This window comes from Colossoma macropomum, unplaced genomic scaffold, assembly GCF_904425465.1.
Source record: "Colossoma macropomum unplaced genomic scaffold, Colossoma_macropomum, whole genome shotgun sequence".
NCBI classification, from domain to species: Eukaryota; Metazoa; Chordata; class Actinopteri; order Characiformes; family Serrasalmidae; genus Colossoma; species Colossoma macropomum.
The window spans coordinates 14,596,339-14,618,059 of NW_023494803.1; the positions used below are offsets into that span (position 1 = coordinate 14,596,339).

The 21,721-nt window shown below is 39.0% G+C and overlaps 2 protein-coding genes across 6 annotated transcripts in view; both read left to right on the plus strand.

Annotated features, from left to right (window-relative positions):
* Window positions 1–21,721, plus strand: part of LOC118823270 (gephyrin) — a 222,694-nt gene that overhangs the window by 126,129 nt on the left and 74,844 nt on the right. For all 5 annotated transcript variants that reach the window (XR_005008518.1, XM_036592743.1, XM_036592744.1 and 2 more), the window contains 2 exons: window positions 1,552–1,594; window positions 2,415–2,552. Coding sequence is in view for 4 of the 5 variants with exons in the window: in XM_036592743.1 (XP_036448636.1) it covers window positions 1,552–1,594; window positions 2,415–2,552 (181 nt within the window). In the remaining variant the exon portion in view is untranslated. The remainder of the gene's footprint in view (window positions 1–1,551; window positions 1,595–2,414; window positions 2,553–21,721) is intronic.
* On the plus strand, window positions 12,435–15,230 carry LOC118823272. Its single transcript, XM_036592747.1, has 2 exons — window positions 12,435–13,686; window positions 13,860–15,230. The coding sequence occupies exons 1-2, from the start codon at window positions 12,804–12,806 to the stop codon at window positions 14,807–14,809; spliced, it is 1,833 nt and encodes a 610-aa protein (XP_036448640.1). The 5' UTR covers window positions 12,435–12,803; the 3' UTR covers window positions 14,810–15,230.

Below are 21,721 nucleotides of genomic sequence, written 5' to 3' on the forward strand. Positions count from 1 at the left end.
GACCTACAACTCGCGAGTAACTATCGCCCAAAAAAAAACAAAAAACCAAAAACAAAAAAATGGACCTGCTTCTATCTGCAAACTTGGCTTTGTGTCAAGAGCTCAACCTCCTTGCTTACTCTTTCTCTCTTGTTTTTCCTCTTGCTGTCACTCTCTTCTCTGTAGAAGCCGTTCTCTCTAACACTTTTTCTTTTATTAGCTGTATGGTGTGTCGAAACCTTTTGTGGATGTTCAATTTTGTTTCATTTTTTTCCTTTTCTTTTTGCCTCTTTTTCCTTCCTCTTTAGTGCCTAAGTTTGACTTTATTTAAAAGATACTTCCATTTAGTTGCAGTGTCTCTCTCTTTGCCTCCTCTATTATTTCTGTCCTCCTCTTTTCTCAATTTCTCAATGCTCGATGTTGATCATTGAGTTGGTGTCGTGTTCGTGCTATTCTGTCATTTCTGGATTGTGAGTAGTAAAGGGTCCAAGTCCCTTGCTTGTATGTCACTCCCTGTAGGCCGGGGTGTCATTATTCCAAAAGTAAATTAAAATCTCTGAGCCTGTTTTAAAGCTTTATTGCTTAAATGAATCAGTAAAACCATGTAGAAGTTTATAATCCATGAACGCTGCTGAAGAAAAAGTATCTTTCAGTAAGAAAGGTGGCTCTCCTGTAGACCCTTGGCCTAAGGGAAAATCATATTTGTACTTGACATTCATAGTTTAACGATTTGACTGTTACTGTTGCTGAATGCATAGTTGACATTGCTATTATTATTATTATTGTTATCTTCTGTAGTGCTTATTGAACAATTTAAACAGAAACTGTGCTCACAATGAAATCGGACAAAAGTACAAAAAGATTGTGCTTGAAGAGAGCTCCCAACTTTTACATCCTCTGGCTCACTACTGCCCTCTGTGGGGGATCCATTACTCCCAGCTTGTATATTTAAAATGGTTTTTAGTAAGGCTGTCACAATTAATTAAGCTCAATTACTCAAAAAAATAGCAGTGATTAATCCACAGTTTGCATTATGATAATTTCCTAATTACTGTAAGTAATGGCCTGATGGACACATTCAACTATATACATATTTTGGCTCATTTTTATAATGAACTGTAAAGATTTTTTTATTCTTCAAATTTTTATCATTTTCCAGTGAAGTATTTTGGAATCTTTAAATCAGGTTTAAAAAAAACAAAACTGATTACTCAAGTAATCATCAAAATAATTGCATGATTACTAAATTACTTACCTGATCAATAGTGACAGCCCTAGTTCCTCAGCAGCATATAACCCCAACAACAGTACCAACCCTAACAGCATGGTGATAATGATAATAATGGCGGTAGGATTGGAGTCGTGTGTGTTTGAGCCTTTTTCTTTTGGTTGCTGTGTGTAGATGTTTAGATGACTGTCCTGAACCCAGTCAGTGGAATGCTACTGTCCTGAGCTAAGGATTTCTTTTGGGGTCTCACTTGATCCTTTTTTTTTTCTCTACTCTTTCTCTGTTCTCATCTTTCTTTCTGTCTCCCTCATCCCCTTTCACTCTTTCTCTCTCTCTCTCTGTAGGTGCAGTCACGGTGTGGCAGCAAAGAGAACATCCTAAGAGCAAGTGAGTATTTTTGTATGTGTGTGTACTGCAATGTGCGCTGGGGTGTGTGTTGCGCGGTGTGTTGTGAAATGTGTATTGGAGGGCGTGCTGGGTGTGTGTGTTGGGGTGCTTGTTTTGAAGTGTGCATTGGCATGTGCTGCAGAGTTCCTGTTGTAGATTGTGTGACAGGGTCCATGTTGAAGGCTGTGTTCTGGAGTGTGTGTATCATAGTGTATGCTGGAGCATGTATTGGATTGTGTGTTGCAGATTGTATGCTGTGGAATGCGTGTAGCGGAATGCATGTGTTAAAGTGCATGTGTTTAAGTGCGTGTGTTGTAGCTTGTGTGCTGGAGCATGAGTGCAGTTTGTGGAGTGCGTGTTTTGGAGTATGGAGTAAGTGTGTATTTATGTCTTATCTTGAGTTGCTGGCTGTTGGGAAGTTTATGAAGAATGTGACTTGATTGTTGATGTGTGTTTTGTTGAGTGCTTGTTGTGGAGTGCTTGTTGCAGAGTGAGTGTTTTGGAGTACATGTGTTGCTATGCATGTGTTGCAGTGCATGTTGGGATGTGCATGAGAATGCATATTGGAGTGTGTTGTAGAATGCCAGTTGGAGTGCATTGAAGAATTTGTGTTGGAATGCCTTACAGAGTGCCTTTTGGAGTGTGTCGCAGAATGCCTGTTGGAGTGGAAAGTGTGTTTGGAAAGGGAGGTTGTTGGAAATGTGACTTGATAGAATTGTCAATCAACTGTATTCATTGCTTGCTGTGAGTGAGACATTCTAGTACATATTTTTCTTACATGCATGCATTTTTGTAATTTCACTTTGTTTATCTATCATAGGTCACAGTGCAGTGGACATCAGTAAAGTGGCTCGGAGGCACCGCATGTCCCCTTTTCCCCTCACCTCCATGGACAAAGCCTTTATCACTGTGCTGGAAATGACTCCTGTCCTGGGCACTGAAATCATCAACTATAGAGGTGAGATACACACATACTCACACTCACACACACTTGCACACACATACACGCAGTAACTCAAGGGACCACCCATGTAGGGCTGTCTCTGTTTATTATATTAGTAATCGAGTAATCTAGAACTAACCGAGTGAAGGCCAAACAATAAAAATGGATTTAACTGAACAATAGCAAAATAGCCTTTTTAAGATTTAAAAAAAAAATAGTAAATTATTTATTAGAAAGCCTTTTAAAAATGACTTAACTGAAAGAATACCAAAAGAAAACATAAAAAGCATACAAATTGGTGTGTCCATCAGGCTGTTTCTTACTGTAAGAGAGATCAGTAGGCAAATTTAAAATATGCATTTTCATCAACCAAACTGCCAACTAATCATTGCCAATTCATTAAAAAAGCTCATTTTAATTTTAATAAATGATTTTTTTGTTTTTATTGAGTTTAATTGAGGAATTGTGACAGCCTACACTGATATCTCATTGCCATGCCATTATTCATTCAACCCCCCTAACTGGCCTTTAGACTCTTAGAGGCAACCATTGCTCTAAACAGTTTAATATACTTGGCTTTCTACTTCACTACCAGCTTTCAGATCGCAATAAACTGAAATGTTGTTCTTTCAGTACACAGTTCTCTGTGACCCCACACAAATGAGAAATAGGGAAGTTCAGAGAAAGTTGAACTACATGAAAAAGGATACTATGTCTCTTCTGAGTTATTATGTGTATGGTGATAAGAGTAAAAGTGGTAAATCTGAAAACATATATTTTCTTTGGATGCTTTTGTAACAATGCCCTGCTTTTAACTCTCTGCACTGCACATGTTTTGAAAACATGTTTTAGGCCAAATACACCTGAAAAAAAAAACATTTTAAAATGTACATTGCACTCTGTGTTACAAATTATTTGTTCTTGGATGACCAATGTTAAACACATGGGAATTTACACAGATTTCTCTAGCAAGTATGTGTTGTAGTCAAGACCACTAGGAGCAAGTCCAAATGAAGACAGAGACCTGGACACATAGACCCCGTTTACACCAGGTCACTTCATGTGACTTGTATCTGGATTGTATGCTGATTCGTTTTTAGATCCGTGCATTTATGCTTGGTAATCAAATGCATCTCTGGTTAGTCTGAAATCCCTTTGCTATGTGTGATGGAATATGCAAATATACTAGTTGTGGGGCAACCAATTACCAATTGTTATCCGTTTATCTCTTTATCTGCAGTTTGTTTTGCACAGTAGTGTCTGTCCATATTGCTTTTAAGCATGTAGTTTTGTCTGGTCCCCAGCCATGTGTGTCTTATCCGGATACAATCCTGATACTCGAGTCATAGAGTCTGAGTCAAGACCAAGACTTTGTATGCTGTAAACAATGAAAGGATACCTAAACTTAAAATTATATGTCAACTTATTACACACTCAACTTCTAAACTTCTTAGTTTAGTTTGAAGTTCTACTTACTTACATTTTAGTACTACATGTCAGTTAGGAAAGTAATATACAGTATATATATTTTAAATTTTCATTCAATTTCCTCATCAGCTGGGACTCTTCCCATCACACAATGCCACCATGCATTTTTTGGGCTCCCAGTTCAGGGCAGGACTGGCATCACTGGGGTTTGACCCCACAACCTTCTGATAATGGTGCAAGTGCTTAGTTGGTTATGCAGCTGAAACCGCTGAAATTTCTTACATTGTGTCCAAAAATGTTTTATTCTCTGTGAAAAAGATTTGTTGTTTTAACTTCAAAAAGTAAGAAACATGACTAACTTGATTCTAAGTTCACTGAACAGATATGTTCCCATAACATCAGACACAAAAGATTTTTGTTTTGTTATCTTACTAATTGATATTCAGTTTAAAAGTTAAATTGCAAAACATGGAGATTTAAGTTGTTTTTTTTTTTAAGAATTTGAGGTGTTTCTAGTACTAAGCCAGATTGTGTTGGACTAACTAAAATTAACATTTTAAACCAATATTTTAAGTTCTTTGTTCAGGTAACAAAAACAAACGTTACATAGGTCAGCAAATGTAAGTTTGTTTTAAGATATTTTTGGTGTAGTTGTTGAGTCTGAGTCAAGTCTGAGACCAAGAGTGGTGAGACTGAGACAAGACCAAGACCAGATTAAGATTTTTTCAGAGATTAAGATATTTCAGAATATAAAAACAAGTTAAGTCAAAGTTTATTTATATAGCACTTTGTACAACAGATGTTGTCACAAGGCAGCTTTGCAGACAAAATCTGTGTCCGAGCCCCCATGAGCAAAATGAAAGAGAGGGAAAAAAACTGACATTTATTGTACATTTATTATCATTCATTATACACAATATATTAATAAGCAATATTATATTTTTGAATATATTTTCAAAAATATAGCATTAAATAATATGTAGCTTACAAATGTTATCTTCTCTAAAACTTGGAAAACTATAAATAAAATTCACTACCAAAAGTACCTGAAAATAAACCAAACAATACAATACATCCATTGTTATTATTACATGAAAATATAGCAATAATAATATTCTGATCTCCCCATGGGAGGTGTTTGAATGTTGGAACCAATAAACATCAACAAAAAAATAATACCCAGTTATGCCGTTGTGGACAGGATCAAATAAACCCTCAATCAGCAGCAAACAGATTTTTTTTTAAACATAGAGAAAGGACTATTTTGTTCTGTTTGAAGGTTTTGTTGATTTTCATAATGAAAGGAAAAAAAAAACAGTTTCCAGTGATCTCACACAAATTTACTTTAAATTTATAGTCTCCAAGTCCGGACTCGAGACCAATACTGGACTCCAGTACTACAACACTAGTAAGAAATGTACTTTATTGGATTAGACTATCAAATTATATGTATATAGGGCCATATTTGACTGTAAGTAGCTTGCAAAAACTTTGGCATGCACTAAAAGTTTATGAGAGCAGCTGGCTGTTTAACACTGTTTGATCCAAATTACACAGATGCTAACATGAAGATCTACGCAGGGCACTTTTGGACCAGTTAGACATGGAAGAAAGCAGACAGAAAGAACAAGTTCTGATAGAGGAGGTGAGTCCCAGCTGCTTAAAGGCAGGCAGTTTGGGAAATCACAGTGAAGAAAATAAATGCAGTTTGAACTAGGCTACTGAAAGGTCTGAGGATGAACTAAAAAAATAAAAAGATGGCAAGACAAAAAGAGAAGCTTGCTTTCAACGAACATGAAAAAAGAATTCTCGGATGGAATATTCTTTCATTCTCCTGTCATTCTTCCTGTCTTCTTGCATGTCTTGTCACAAACTGCTACAGATATTTTGAAAGTGATCATGCTTTTTTGGGACCTATGAACATTTTTCCAGGTTCATGAAGGAAATGGAGAACGGAAATAGAGAACAGAAACTGAGATGTTTAGCGGTTATTATCTCTTGAAGAGCCAGGCAAATAGTATGTTTCAGGAACTTAGTCAAGTTATTAAATGTTGGACAGTTTTGCTATATTCTAGGCAGCTTTGTTTTCATAAAATTGTCTTGTATTTGACTGTGCATTAGAAGGATGAATATGCAGTACTTTTTCACTCGTCAAGAGATTGTCAAGATTGTGAGAGGAGCCACGCTACTGGCTTGAGTCGTCTGGATTTCAGAATTGATATGTAGCCTGGCTAAAGACGTTTTCCCCTTAAAATATTTATATAAACTTAGGTCAGTAGCCTTTATGGATAGTTAGCAGGCTCTAAATGGAATCTTTAACTGTCTCTCTTTTTGTTTCAGAATATTCTATGGCAGTGAGCTGTCTTTGACTGTTATATCATGGGTTGTGTTCTCAGATCATAGGATTGGATTTGCTGCTGTACTCTGTTCAAGTTATTCACACTCTACTATTCATTTAGGTTCTAGGGTTTGATTCCCAACAATGCCGTCTATGGTATGGAGTCTAAGAGAATGCAGTTGGCATGGCTCTCATTGGGTATGATCTCACTGTTTATTGACTAATGTTAGCCAATTATAAACATCAGTTAACATATCGTCATTGTCCCAAGAAAAAGTATTTCCATGTATTTTTCTACATTTGAGCACAGCAGCTGCCCTGTAAATTGTGTGAAAATACCATGATGAATGGACCAATAGAAATGTTCCAAACTAGCTTGGAATAACATATCTTAACATATCTTTCTTACATGAAAAGTAAAGTTGGCATTTTGGAGAGCGCTGATATGTCCTCCAGACTTAGGTCACCAAGTAAGCATGTTAGCCCGCACTGTATCTACCCTGAGACAGGGGAGGCCTAGATAGTGAGCAAGAATTTACAGTGACTCATGTTGGGAAAAACTGGATACAACAATAAAAATGGAAGACTGTTCCTATTATTAACTAGTGAGTTGCTCATAGTTGACTACACACCTGCATTAATCTGAATGTAGCTCATTCATTGATTAAAATTTTTGGATGCCCTTCACTTCTTATATGTTGTATTCCATTTATTATTCTTTTTATCCTCTATTCTGCTTATTACTCTATGCTTCCATTTTCTGTCCTGTTTACTTACTTAACTTCATTCAGAGCTATGAAGTTTAACAGCTATGAAGTTTAACAGGCCCATATCCTCCTTGTATTATTTTCCTTGTGGTCCATTTACAATTTTGTGTACCATAAACAGTCAGATTCACTTTTACACAACCATTTTCCAAACTCTCTTCATACCATAGAAATACTCCTTACAACTTGAGTGTGAATTGGCAGGGCTAAACAGCTGTAGGCTGAATAGACCACTGAAGTTGTGTCATCATTCTGTAGCTGGCTTAAGGACCATATTACAAACTTCAGGTCTAAGCAGATTACTCTAATGGGGAAAAACAAATAGTGTTTTTGAAAATCACTGCTATCATTAGTATACTATACTATATGGTAGTGTTCATAAGATTACACCTACATAAGCTTGTCATGACAACTGATACAAACCAATATGAATCATTTTACCAAATTGGTTCAAAGTCAGTTCAAAACACGTTTCAGACGTTCAACTGACTTCCTAAAATTATTTTGCTTTGCGTGACCCTATGCCATAATTATGTTTGTTAAAACAAATGTTTGAACATTCAGTTTTCTTACTATCAAAACAATCATGATACTACTGAAATGTTTTCTTAGTGACTGTTTTAGTAATAACAATTTTTACCTAATTTTGTACACAGAAAAATTGTACTATTTTTAACACAAAAAGTACTTCAATAGTGACAGTTCTTAAGGTTGCACACTGATTTTTGGACTTTGGGGCTCCTTTACGTTAGAGCAGTGTTATCTAACTGTTCACCATATGGCCATGAGGGACAGGGATGCAGAGTCACTTCCTGCTCTAAAATGCAGGCGCGTGGATAAAATAAGGCTCCACTTAGGGAATAACCTGTGTGTTTCAGTAGTGATATGAAAACATAGAACAAATTTTTTTTTAATAAAGTGTTTTTATTTAATAATTGTACTCATGATGAATGTAAATCTTTCAAATTCACTTTAGAAGAAATAAACAAAAAATTTTTATTTCACAAGATTAGAAGTTTGCAGCAGTCACTTTCCAGTAGAAAGTACCCTATAAATGATGATTTTGTATATATTTAGCTTATTACTAGCTCAATTAATACTTGAGTATATTTCAGGCAGTTATATGCAGTTGGTTTTCTAAGCAGTTGGTTTCTACGACCTTACAGAAGCAATGAATTTAACATGTTTTGGTGTTCTGTTTTTGTAGCTTTGATTTCATAAATGGTCTGTATGGACTGGGGAGTGAATGGTATTGTTAAAGATTTTAACTTTAACAATATGTACATAGTACAACAAACTCTTCTATTTAAAAAGTGAGGAAAATGCAGTTTTCCATGATACGGAGTGCTTAAAATTTGATTTGAATTCATGAAGGAGGAACAAAGTAATGTCAGTCACAACAGGTGGTGTTGGTTTGTGGTGCTTAAGAAAATGTCACTGTGTCCTTGCAGACTTTTTGACAAAGGCCACAATAGACAGAATATATGAATGACAGGTGCAGTCACATCCCACAGTTGAGCTGTATGATAGAATAGGTTACATCCTGTAGCTTTTGATCCCTTTTATAGTCCATTGGCATTGCAGTAAAGAGGGGTTTCTGGCTTTCCATGCCATTAAATACTTGACCATGTTCTTTTCTTTTTCCACTTCATACTTAATTGTCATGCCCATCACTAACCCAGCCTAGCCACGCCTGCATGCAGATTCACTCACCTACTCTGCTGATTTCTGGGCTTCCATATAAGATCTGTGTAGTGGGGAATTGTGCGATTGTGGTAGTGATGCTTGCCGTGCGTGTGGCAGGCCCCAGCACAGGTGACTTGGTCCCTTCAGTGCATAAAAGCGTCTGGCGCCTGACTGGCTCCGACTGGAGGAAGGTCCCTGTCTATACTGGTACCGGAGCAAAGCCAGAAAGGAGAAACATCTGGCATCACACAGGTCAGTGCCCTCCACAGCCAGTACCTTAATCCCTGACACTCGTCCAGTGCTCATCCGGGCCTTTGGCCTTCATGGAGCAGCTTTCACACTGTAGGCTCACTTCATCCCCAGGACAGCAGGTGGCGATAGAGAGCATTGCTTTACTTCGCCTTCTGCTATGGCTTCTGCATGACTAGATGTTTTTCCAAAAGATTCCAGCTGCAGACCTCCAGAGCTCTGCTCCACTGAGGAGCCAATCAAATTGAAGAACTCTAGTTCCGCTAAGGAGCCAATGACGGCACACCTGGAAACTAGCTGTCAAAACTAAAGATCTGTAACCCTATGAGGCTTCCCTTCCCTGCTTAACTCTTACCTTTAACTGTTCAAAAACGCAGCACACTTTCTGTCCATCAATTTTTTTTTTTTATTATTATTTTGCAATCCTAGATAACAAAATTACGTTGAATAAATGTTCATTTTTCCATCGCCTAGTGCTTGTTATCAGCACAAAATCGATGTACACAAATAAATCAATTCTGACATCAGAGATCAACATTGATTTTGTGCTGATTCAACATTGATTCAAAGTTATTTTTGATGTATCTAACGCAAAATCAATATAAAATACCGTCACCATGAACACGTTCCTTTATGTTCCTTTCTGCACTTGATGAAATAGCCAATCTTTTATCACAATATACCGATTCTGAATTGCTGGTACTGAGGGATTTTAATCTTAACTGGCTTTCTAATGCATCCAATTACTTAAAGGAAATATATGAAAATCTTACCCTCACGCAATTAGTCACGGAATCAATACTCCCAAATCTGAAGGATCACACCAAATCTACCCTGATGGACTTAATCCTGTCCAATAAAATGGACAAAATTACTGCCTCAGGAGTCTTTGACCTTGGCATTAGTGATCACTGTCCCATTGGAGGCATTAGAAACAGTTGCAAGAACAAAACAGGCTCTTGGATAGTGGTTAGAAGAAATTTTAAACATTTTAATGAACAAGCTTTTCTATCTGATTTAGCAATGAGTGAAATTCACCTTACACTAAAAATTCCAGATGTTGACTTGGTATTAAACCTCTTTAGCAGATCATTTCTAATGGTGGTAAACAAACATGCCCCCCACAAAATGCAAAGAATAAGAGACAGATCAAGTCCCTGGTGAAGTTTCCTCATTGTTTAAAGCTAGAAATAAAGCTTGGTCCACTGGCAGATGCACAGGGGAGAGAGACCACTGACTTATGTTCAGACAACTGAGAAATAAATGTACCTCTTCAGTTAGAAAGGCCAAATCAGATTATTATCTCAGTCTGATTACCAGCTCTACAGACACTCAAAACTTTCGGCAAACTGTAAAATCCCTTAAAAAAATCCCTCTACCCTTTCAGCGAGTGTTACAGTTGATGATCAGCTGATATCTGATCAGGAGGAACTCTGTAGAGTTTTTAACACACATTTTGCTGTAGCTGGTCACATTTTTGAAAATACTGACTCAGATCTGCTGTTAGGACAAACTGATATCAACTCTATTGTTACCCAGAGCCATGGTCTCTTCACACTCCAGCCCTTCTCTCCAATCCTAGTAGCTAAATCTCTTACTACTATTAATACACGAAAAACTACTGGTGAAGATGAGCTGGAACCTTTTTTTAATTTCTCTGTTTTATCGTGCAGAATTCCCAGGATCTGGAAAATAGCTCATGTAACTCCACTGCATAAAGGAGGTGAGGCAGAAGATGCAGATAACTACAGACCAATCTCAAAATTGTCCTGTTTAGCTAAAAGTTTAGAATTTCTAGTAAATAGTCAACTTAAATCATTTCTATGTGAAAATTCTGTCCTGTTTAATTATCAATCTGGCTTTAGAGAAAGACAGCACCATCTCTGCTACCATATACATAAATATATATATATATATATATATATATATATATATATATATATATATATATATATTAATGAACTTGCTGCCTCTGCCTCAGACTGCAAAGTACACCTGTATGTAGATGACACAGTTTTATACTGTTCAGCTGACTCTGTTTATGCTGCAATAAGAAAACTACAATGCTCATTTAATGTTCTACAGGCTGCTTTGTGTAAGCACAGACTGGTTTTAAATGCTAAGAAAACCATGCTGTTTTCCAGATCTGCTAATGCTTATTTTAATACTGTAAATATCCCTACCATGGCAGGATCCAGCATTGAAAGTATAACTACCTTGGCATATGGCTGGATGATAAACTCACTTTTAAATCCCATAGTAATAAATTGTACAAATGTGGACAGCAGCTTGGTTATCTTCATAGAAATAAATCCTGTTTCCCCATGTATGCAAGAAAAAGAATTGTTGAGGCAATCTTACTATCTATCATGAACTACGGTGATGTAATTTACAAACATGCATCTGCCAGTTCCCTCAAACCACTGGACTCATTCTATCACTCTGCGCTGAGGTTCATTACTGGAGACCCATATAACACTCACCACTGCAGACTGTATGAAAAAGTTGGTTGGCCCTCACTAGCAGCATGGTGGGAAACACATTGGTTTATTTTTATTTATAAAACACTCTCTGGCCATATGCCAGCATATATTACTTCAATAATGTCTGTAAATAATGATAATTATCATACTTGCGCCAGTGGTTGGATCATATGCCAGGTACAGAGAGTTTCTTCTGAACTGGGAAAATCTGCCTTTAGTTACAGTGCACCAGTGAGCTGAAACTCACTTCAGAAAACACTAAAGCTCAGCTTGCTGGTGTCACTCAATCATTTTAAACTTTTACTCTCTAATTACCTCTACTCTGCCTGCAACTGTTTTACCTGATTTTTTTTACTATTATTGTCTTATTTTCATTATTTTATTATTTGTTTATTTATTATTAATCATATTCTTATTCTTATTCTAAATTATTATTAGTAGTTATTAACCCCGGTAAATGTCAAAATGATTTATGAGTTATGCGTGACGTCACATGTGAAATATGTAAAGTATTTTCCCAGGGGGTTGATGTGTATAAAAATGTAAACATCAGTGGTATGACATCACATGTGAAATATGTAAAAAAATTTCCCAGGGGTTGGTGTGTGTAAAATGTAAACATCAGTTATATGACGTCACATGTCAAAATTGCAACTAATTTTCCCAGGAGGTGATGTGTGTAAAAACTGTGAACAACTATTGTAGGTTGTAAAGATTTTTTTTTTTTCCGGTGATAAAATGTTCAATTTTCCACAGGGTGCGTGTTGGGAGGGGTGGCAAGCGTGAGCAAATTTTCCCCTCTTTAGAAGTGTTAATGAAAAAAATGATGTGAATTTTGTGTAAAAGTTTAAAGGGGGTGTGAAAAATTAAGAGTAAGGATTAGATGCGAGGACTTACCGTCGGTGGGGTGTGGTGGGGTGTGGTGGGGTGGGGTGGTTGGGTCGGGGTATGGTGTGTGTGTGTGTGTGTGTGTGTGTGTGTGTGTGTGTGTGAATGCTTTTTGATAACTACCCGAGGTTTGCCCGGTATGATGCGTGGGAATAATTTTCAAAAGATTCACAGGATGTGTTTTTGGGAAAAAAGATTCCCAGGATGTGTTTTGGGGAAAAAAAAAAAAGATTCCCAGGATGTAATGGTATGACGTAGTTGTTGTTGTGTTTTTGAGAGACAGTAGCAAGTGGGGGGCCCCCGTTCTGCTAAGCGTGACTAATAATTGAACAGGTGTCCTGGTGTTTTTCTCCTCACAATACTATAAAATCTGGCCGTAAAAGAGACAGATTGGTGCGGAGAGTGACTTTTCTGCAAAACCATCGTCATGGATTCTCCAGACAGATCGTCTAAGGCACAAGCCGGATCTCCGATCTTGAATTCCTTGAGCAAATGGCGCTATCGCACATTAATTCGGGACAACTTACAAAAGCGTGGAATACCTTATTTCGTGTGGCCAAACAGCCTAAAACGACTGAAACTGAAGGAGCAACCCCTGAGGACCAGTCAAATTTTGAGCGCGAGGAAGGCCTTCGTTCGCAATGACATACCTAAACACTGCTGGCCCCGTTCGATTCGGGAAGAAAACGATGTTACACCTTCGCAGAAGAAAAAGCAGGAAATCGACAGATTCAGAGCGGACGACAGTCTGTTTAAACCGAGCATAAAGAGGAGATGTCTTTCGATGACGTATTTAACAATTTTGCCGAAAGAAACCCGGCTGAACAATCGCTACATCGTTTTCCGTCAGAGCAGACTGTTTCACAGTGACAAGCCGACTGAAGTCTCTATTTCCGAAAAGGAGTTGTACCTGTTAAACCAGACCGTCCCGAAAACGAATGAAGTGGGGGAATTGCATGCTATGATCTTACAGGCCAGAAACAGGTCATGCATGGTTCGCGACACAAAACACAAGACCGAACTGTCCAGGTCTGCCACAATCACACTGAAGGTCAGATCCGCGCATTATTTGCGTCAAATCACCCTGACCATCACAGGGCTCAAGACCCCTGAGTTTACCTGCAGAGTTCGACTGGAAGTGTGCACGTCACCTGTGATAAGACACGAAAACGTGTGCTCCAGCGATGACGACCAGTGGATTTTTTATTTTGCCCCTACTGAAAAAGAAGAGCACGTCCAGCTGATTGAAATAACTTTGCGGGAGAGCGAACTACTGGATATTTATCACGCGGTCAAACATGTTCTGACAGGTAAGAAAAACGCTTTTTTTTCTTAAAAATTCATTTTGACCGTTTGAGGTACCGTAGTTTGTGAATATAAGCCGTGAAAAGGGTTATACCGTTTCAAGTTGCAGCGTGTGGCCGAAGAGTAAGCATGTACGAGCCCGTTAAACCTTTTAACGATTTTCTCTCTCTATCACCAGCCAGCGTAATATGTGGTTGCGACAGCTGTCATATTCCACGCCCGACGAGTCTGATGTCTAAATACCAAGATGACAAAACGGCGATGCGCATGTGCGAGGACATGCCCAGCGGGAGAGATTGGGGGTGTTCCCCCACTCACCAGCCAGAGCACGATGAAGAAGAGAGTTCTGATCTAGACCTCGTGGAACGTAAAAAAAGCGGTGAAAATGACATTTCAGATTCGACCAGCGCCAGCGAGGTAGAAGAAGAGGAAGAGGAAGTCTCCGGCGTGACCGATCTGGACAGCGATGAATTTATCGTGGTGGACGAGGACGGCTTACAAAGCCGACCTTCTTCGCCGGCTGACATCGAGCAGCGTGAGAGAGAGAACGCGAGCGCTTTCTCAGGAACGGGGTCAAAAGGTCAATGCGAGGAACCTCTTGACGCCGGCGCCAAATCGGAAAGTCAGAGCGAGAAGCCTTCGGACCTCAGTCTGAAGGGCCGAGCCACGAAAATTGTGGAATTTATCTGGGCAAGAGCGATCATCCTGGCTGTTCGTCAATGGGTTACGAGAGATTGCGCTGGGTGTCAAATTGAATACCCATCACAGAGACAGCACAGTTGCGTGGAAGGCGTCCCCGTAAGATTTCTGGACAACGAGTTAAAGCAGAAGTGGCTGAATCTCATTCCCGCTTGTGAATTGAAAATAAAAGAGTCTCTAAAGCAACACTTTGAATTAAAAAAACCTCATGATGGTTTTGTAATAAACATTTTGCGTAGAATTTACACGCTGACGCAGGAAAAATTGAGTGAATATAACCCGCTGTCCGAGTACCTGAGCAGAGATCCGTCCGAAATTCTGAGCCGGTTTTACATGCGGCCGGATGAACCTCTGAACAGCGCTGCGGAATCAACGGCCGCCGACGTGTGTAAAATTCTGATGGGGTCTGAGGATGACAGATCGGTGTAGTGATTCGAGAGAGAGATTGTGTATTTGTACATAAGACATTTGTGACACCGATGTTTTTTTGCTGCTAGTAAGTTTATACATTGTATATATTTTTTTTATTAGACAAACCATAAACATTATTATTATTAGAAAAAACTGGGACCTTTTTGTTTTATTAAAACACACCACATGTTTTTCGTTTAATATTTTAGTCGTTGGAGTTTGTGTAATTGTTTATAGCACCTTTATGACATCTTTTGATCGCTGCTAGTAGTTTACATATTTTTTGAACCCCTTTTGTGCATGTTTATTAGACAAACTGTATAGTCTTTTCATTTTAATATTTTAAACCATGTAATCATTTTCATTTAATATTTTAATCATGTAATCATTTTAATTTTTTAATATTTTAAATCATGTAACCATTTTTCATTTTCATATATTTAATAGTGTAATCATTTTTCATTTTTATATATTTAATAGTGTAATCATTTTAATATTTTTAACAGTGTAATCATTTTAATTTTTTAATATTTTAAATCATGTAACCATTTTTCTTTTCATATTTTAAGTGTAATCATTTTAATATTTTTTAATATTTTAAATCATGTAACCATTTTTCTTTTCATATTTTAAGTGTAATCATTTTAATATTTTTTAATATTTTAAATCATGTAACCATTTTTCTTTTCATATTTTAAGTGTAATCATTTTTCATTTTCATATATTTAATAGTGTAATCATTTTTAGTTTCATATTTTATACCTCAGTGTTCATCACATTTAGTTTGAAACTAATTTACCTATATCTCAAACTAACGGTTTGTCAGTAGATTAGATACTAACAACCAAAAAAAAATAAAAGAAATAAACCGTTTTTAACAATAAAATTAAAAAAACACAAAAAAACGTTTAAACAAAAAAAATAAAAAACCATAAAAACCTTTTGAAGTCGTTTTCTGTCATCAGTTTGTTTTCTCCACATTTTATTTTAGACCGTGTTTTACCCAGAAGAAAATATAAAAACCCTAACGTGTTTCACACCTCGACAATTTGGACTCAGACGGCGCTGCAAGAGTTGTACCATAAACCCGGGTCGGAAGGCGGTCTGTGTTGTAGGGAGCCCTTTATCAAAAGCGTAAGGGTGGTGGGGTTGGCTAATAAAAATAAAGATGAAATTGATAGGTTTTTACAAAGTTCCGACACTTACACGCTACACAAACCCCGAAGAATAAACTTTAAAAGGAGTTTCGTACTAGCGTGCGAAAAAGATTCACAGTGGCAGTTAGACTTGGCAGATTTATCCTCTCTATCGGAACACAACGATGGGAAAAAGTTTATTTTAACCTGCATAGATGTGTTTTCAAAATATGCGTGGGTGGAGGCGTTGGAAAATAAGAACGCCAAGAGCGTAACGAAGGCCTTTGAACAAATACTTTTACGAGGTAGAAAACCCGTCACCCTTCAAAGTGACAAGGGGCGAGAATTTTGTAATCATTCATTTATGAAACTTTTAAACAAATATAAAATAAGACATTTTACTACGGCTAGCGAATTGAAAGCCTCTGTGGTGGAGCGATTTAACAAAACCCTCAAAACGCGGATGTTCAGATATTTTACGGGTTTTAACACCTTGAGATATTTAGATGTGCTTCAGGAACTAGTGAGCGCTTACAATCGCGCTTTTCACAGATCTATTCAAATGCGTCCCGAAGAAGTGAACGAGTGCAATCAGATACAGGTGTTTCATCATCTGTACGGGAAAAGAATGAGAGGGGAATTACCCCGACCCAAGTTTAAAATAGCTGACGCGGTTCGGATTTCGAAAGAGCGCAGGGTCTTCGCGAAAGGTTACGAACAGTCTTTCACGGATGAATATTTTTTTGTGGAAAAAATTATTAAACAAGACTCGCCGATGTATAAACTAAAAGACCTCGATAATGAAATAATAGAAGGTTATTTTTATGAAGAAGAAATGCAGAAAATTATTGTACCTGAAAATAAAGTCTATCGTGTAGAAAAAATACTGGCTAGGAAAAAAACTAAATCCGAGGTTCTCGTTAAGGTGAGATGGAACGGTTGGGATAAAAAAATTGACTCCTGGGTAAACGAAAATTCTATCCAGGACGCTCGATAAAAACCCCGTGAGAGAGCGGCGCGAGCCCCTATTCGGAAGCGCGGACCACCCCACCATTGAAGAAACCAGAGATTTTTTCATCACTCTGCCGAGTAACGCTAGCGACAAATTATACCCTCAAAACGATATATCCAGCTACAGGGTGAAGTTAGCCAAAACCGTTCACCTCAGGGGCGGTTGGGAGGTCGGCTTAGCAGAAATTTCATTTCCCCAGAGTTGGTACACGCTGGCGGACGGCGGGCGACAGGAAACGGACTTTTGGGTGTGCGAAGGGCCGGATCTCATTAAACAGGTGGCTTTTAAAGTAAAATGCGGTTATTATACTTACATCGCTAACATTTTGACCGAAATGAACAAATATTTTAGAACCACCAAAACCCACGTCGAATTATATTTGGATAAGGTCACGAGACGGGTAAAATTAGGGGTCACACCGGAGGAGATTATACGACTGACCTCGCTGAACAGATGGCCTATTCGGATTCGAACGCACGGACAGTTGGCGCACATTCTGGGCTTCGAGGAACAGAAGTGGACTGACCCGACCGAAACTAAATTCCCTGCCCATATTAAAGGCGGAACGTTTTATTTGTTTCTTTATTCGGATATTTCTTCACATCAGATCGTAGCCGATACCTTAGCACCTTTTTTGCGAACCGTTCAAATACCCAAAGCACATCTGGATTTCGTCACGCTAAACTTTGACAAGGTGCACTACAACCCGGTCAGCAAACGCGTGTTTGATGAAATTTTAATAGAGTTGAAGACGGATCAAAACCGAAATGTCAAATTCGAATTTGGAAAAGTGATCGTGAAGCTACATTTTAGACCGATCCGATAAAAAATGTCTGCTTATCACGCCGACCCTAGCCCCTACGTCCTCTACTATACGCGACAGGCGGGGTCCGGTTTAGAAGGTTTCAGCGGAGCGCCCGTGCAGTACGGAAGAGGGATCGGCAACGTTTTTCGGGGTTTGTTTAGACTGGCGGTGCCTCTGCTAAAATCGGGCTTCAACTTGGTCAGACCACACCTCAAGACTGCTGCTAAAAATATCGCGAAAGACGTGGTTTCCGCAGCGGCGGGGAAATTACTGGGAAACGCGTCGGAAAGGCGGCAGGAGGGGGAAGGCCTGATGGTTTTGAGCCGCGCGAATCGACGCATGCGCCCACCGGGGCGTCGCGGTTCCGTACCTTTTAAAAATAAAAGCGTTTTTTCAAAAGGTCTCAGTCTGAACAGGAAGCTGGCGGGTGCGCTCGTCCGCGCCTCTCGTTTAAGGAATAGGAAGAAAAAAAAGAGCGAGCGGAAAACCGGTGCGGGTCCCGACATATTTTAAAAGATGTCTCTCATACACAGCGCCTCGGCGGAATGCATGAAGTCCGAGCTGGACCTATTTACGATCCCTATGACGCAACACAGTATAGAATCCTACAAATATGTAGAAACGCCACCCATCACGGCCATTACCGAAAACGGCCCCCTGGAATTTTTTATAGCGGGGTCGGGGGACACCTACGTCGATCTGAACCGTTCGCTTTTGTACCTCACGTGCAAAGAGACAATGAGGGGTTAACGTGGCGAAGCGCTTATTGCGAAAGGAGCCGAACGTTCGAATTAATGGGACATTTGCATAACGACTTTGCATTTCAGGAAAAGCTTCTTTTAAATTCCGTCGACGTGAGAATCAAGTTAGTTCGTAATAAAAACGAGTTTGTTTTAATGTCGTCGGATCCGAACCCGGGCTATAAACTTCACATTTTAACGGCCCTTTTGTACGTGAAAAGAATACACGTGTCACCCAGTGTGAAACTGGGGCACGCGTCAGCTTTGCTTCAGTCTAACGCGAGGTACCCGTTAGAACGAGTTAACGTGAAAGTGTTAAGCGTGCCGGCGGGGGGTCGCGTGTCAAACCAGGGTAATCTATTTTTGGGCCAAGTGCCAAAATTCATCGCTATAGGTTTTGTTCATAACGAAGCTTTCAGCGGATCTTACGCGCGAAATCCTTTTAATTTTCATCATTACGACGTGGAATCTTTAAATCTCAGCGTGGACGGTGTGTCCTACCCGTCCACGCCTTTTCGACCCCTTTTTCCCAGGCAGCGCTGCCTGCGAGAATACTTCAGCCTGGTCGAGGCTACGGACAGAGGGTTGAGGGACCAGCCTTTGGCCATCTCTCGTGAGGATTTTTCTCAGGGCTACTGTTTATTCGCGTTCAACTTGACCCCCGACGAAAGCTCGGGCGAACACGTTTCCTTGATACAGTCGGGGCACGTTAGACTGGACCTCCGGTTTCGAGCGCCTTTGCCCAACACCATAAACATCATCGTGTTTGCGGTTTTTGACAACGTGTTAGAAATTAATCACAAACGTGAAGTGCTTATGGACTATTTTTGAAAAAAAAATGGACACCAGACAGATCGCTAAAGCCATGCGATGCACCCTCGGTTTCAGAGGCGTATTCGCCTGCGATCAACTACCTCGGGTGTTAAAACACACACCTCCGTCCTGTTTTATTGTGAATACACATCCTCACACCCTGCCTGGACAGCACTGGTTGGCTGTTTTAATACTGTCAGATGGAAATGCAGAGTTTTTTGATTCCTACGGGTTTCCGCCGGACTCTGAATTTTTCCCCAGTTACATCATGCTTTTTCTAAAAAATAATTCACGACGAGTTTTGTGTAACGCTAGACAAGTTCAAGACCATAGGTCAGACGCCTGCGGGCATCATTGCGTGTATTTTCTAAAACAGCCTATGAAGGGCCTTACGTTTTCTCAGGTTCTAAATTCTTATTCCACCGATTTACGAGAAAATGATCGCTCTGTTAAAAAATATGTAAAAAGTTTGCTGCGGATAGATTCTTACTGTCATATTGTACACGGCGTGCAAAGTTGTGTTTACCGTTGTGATTTTATCAATAAATGATTACAAAATGATCTTTTAACGTCTGTGTGATTATATATTTCAATAAAATCGCTACGCTTTAAAAAATGTTTACTTTATTCAAACACACACACACACACACAAGAAAAAACATATTAAAAGAGTTGAAAAATATGAGACTATGTTTTAATGAAAAAAACAAAAGCATAAAATGTACTTTGAATCAGATATAAATGATGTGGTTATTTAAACATACGAATGAAAGCATTTTGGTTTTAATAAAAATGTGAAAAGATTCAAACATACACATTACCCGTTGGTTTAAAAATGACATGATTATAAAAAGCATAAAATGTACTTTGATTCAGATATAAATGAAAACATTTTGGTTTTAATAAAAATGTGAAAAGATTCAAACATACACATTACCCGTTGGTTTAAAAAATGACACGATTATAAAAAGCATAAAATGTACTTTGATTCAGATATTAATGATGTGGTTATTTAAGCATACGAATGAAAACATTTCTTAATACGACATCCACCCCGGAGGTTCAAAGTGTGTTTTTCTATTTCCTTTTTTTTTAACCCGCGAGGGCGTACTCGCAGGCGTGCTAAACGTTAAAGAATTATCAACGGACCCTTTGATGTGTTTGTATTTTTCCATCTCTCGCCTTACAGAAGAATTACCCAAGGCCCCCGAGGGAAACTGCTCCACCCGACGGGCTTGTAATTCAGCTTCTGATAAGAGGTTGCCGTTTTTAACAAATCAAATATATGACTCCCTTCCACGACATCCCCTCTGTACACGAATTCGCCGCGAGCCGTCCACGCGTTTTCCAGCGCGTCCATAATCAGTCGGGCTTTGTTTCTCGAACGAGCGGGCAAGTGTTCCAGAACCTTTGTGGAGAAGCCGTCCGGTGTTTTACTTTCTCGTTTTTCTTCTTCTTCTTCTTCTTCTTTAGGTGGAGGTAAACTTAAAGTCAGTTCTTTTTTTCCAAAGATTTTTGCTTGACCAGAGTCAGATATTTCCGCAAAAGTTGAGAATACAAATCCAGTTTGGTGTCCGCGGATAAATCCTTTCTCTCCAACAGGGATTTAATCTCCCGCTCCAGTTCATTCTCGCTGTTTTCCCTAATGTCGCCTTTAGAGGAGGAGGAGGAGGGTGTGAGTTTTTGCAATTGGTCGGCAGAGACTAGGTACAGTTTTCGCGCGTGGTTCATTGCTGCCTGGGGGTTAGCATTTGTAACACAAAAGGCAGGGCCGCGGCTATTAACGGGCCGATAAAACCCCCGTTCTGAATGAGTTTACGCTTGCGCCCAAACGGATAACTTTTGTCAGCCAGATGTCTTAAACAGCGTCGCCTTTTCTTAAACTGTTTATACTGAGAGTCAGTCAGCGGGACGTTACCTTTTAAAACGTTTAAAACGATTTCGCATATGGCCAAAATTACGTATTTGGGTAAATTTTTTTTGTCGGCTTTATTTTTTCTCTTGGCGTTTATCCAAGCGCTTAGAAAAGGGAGAGCTTTTCTTAAACGGGCTGACGTCATTTTAAAAAAAAAATCTATGTTTTAGGTACGTACACCACAGATTCTTGTCTGGGTAACAGCCCGCTCCGCAACCTAAATCTTTCTGGCGTTTCGGCTTTAAGATCCACAATTAAATAACCGAAAGGTTTACTCGTAGCGTCCTGGAACGATTCCTGGAAATATTTCGATTGTCCGGGATACATTTGTTTAGCCAAAATTGAAATGTGTAACTTGTCTCTAGGATTTTTAAAAAGTATCAGGTAGGAGGCGTTTAAACTAAGTGTGCGAATTCTTTCCTCTATAAAATAGATTCTGCGTCAAATATATCACGCTAAGATTATTGTGGTGAGAATATCTCGTGAAAGCCCTTTCTAATTCTACCGAC

Bases quoted from the DNA above. Each gene is read 5' to 3' on its own strand.
- LOC118823272 (XM_036592747.1), top strand. From the start codon at position 12,804: ATGGATTCTCCAGACAGATCGTCTAAGGCACAAGCCGGATCTCCGATC. The intron at 13,687-13,859 runs GTAAGAAAAACG...CTCTATCACCAG, and splicing joins GGTCAAACATGTTCTGACAG to CCAGCGTAATATGTGGTTGC.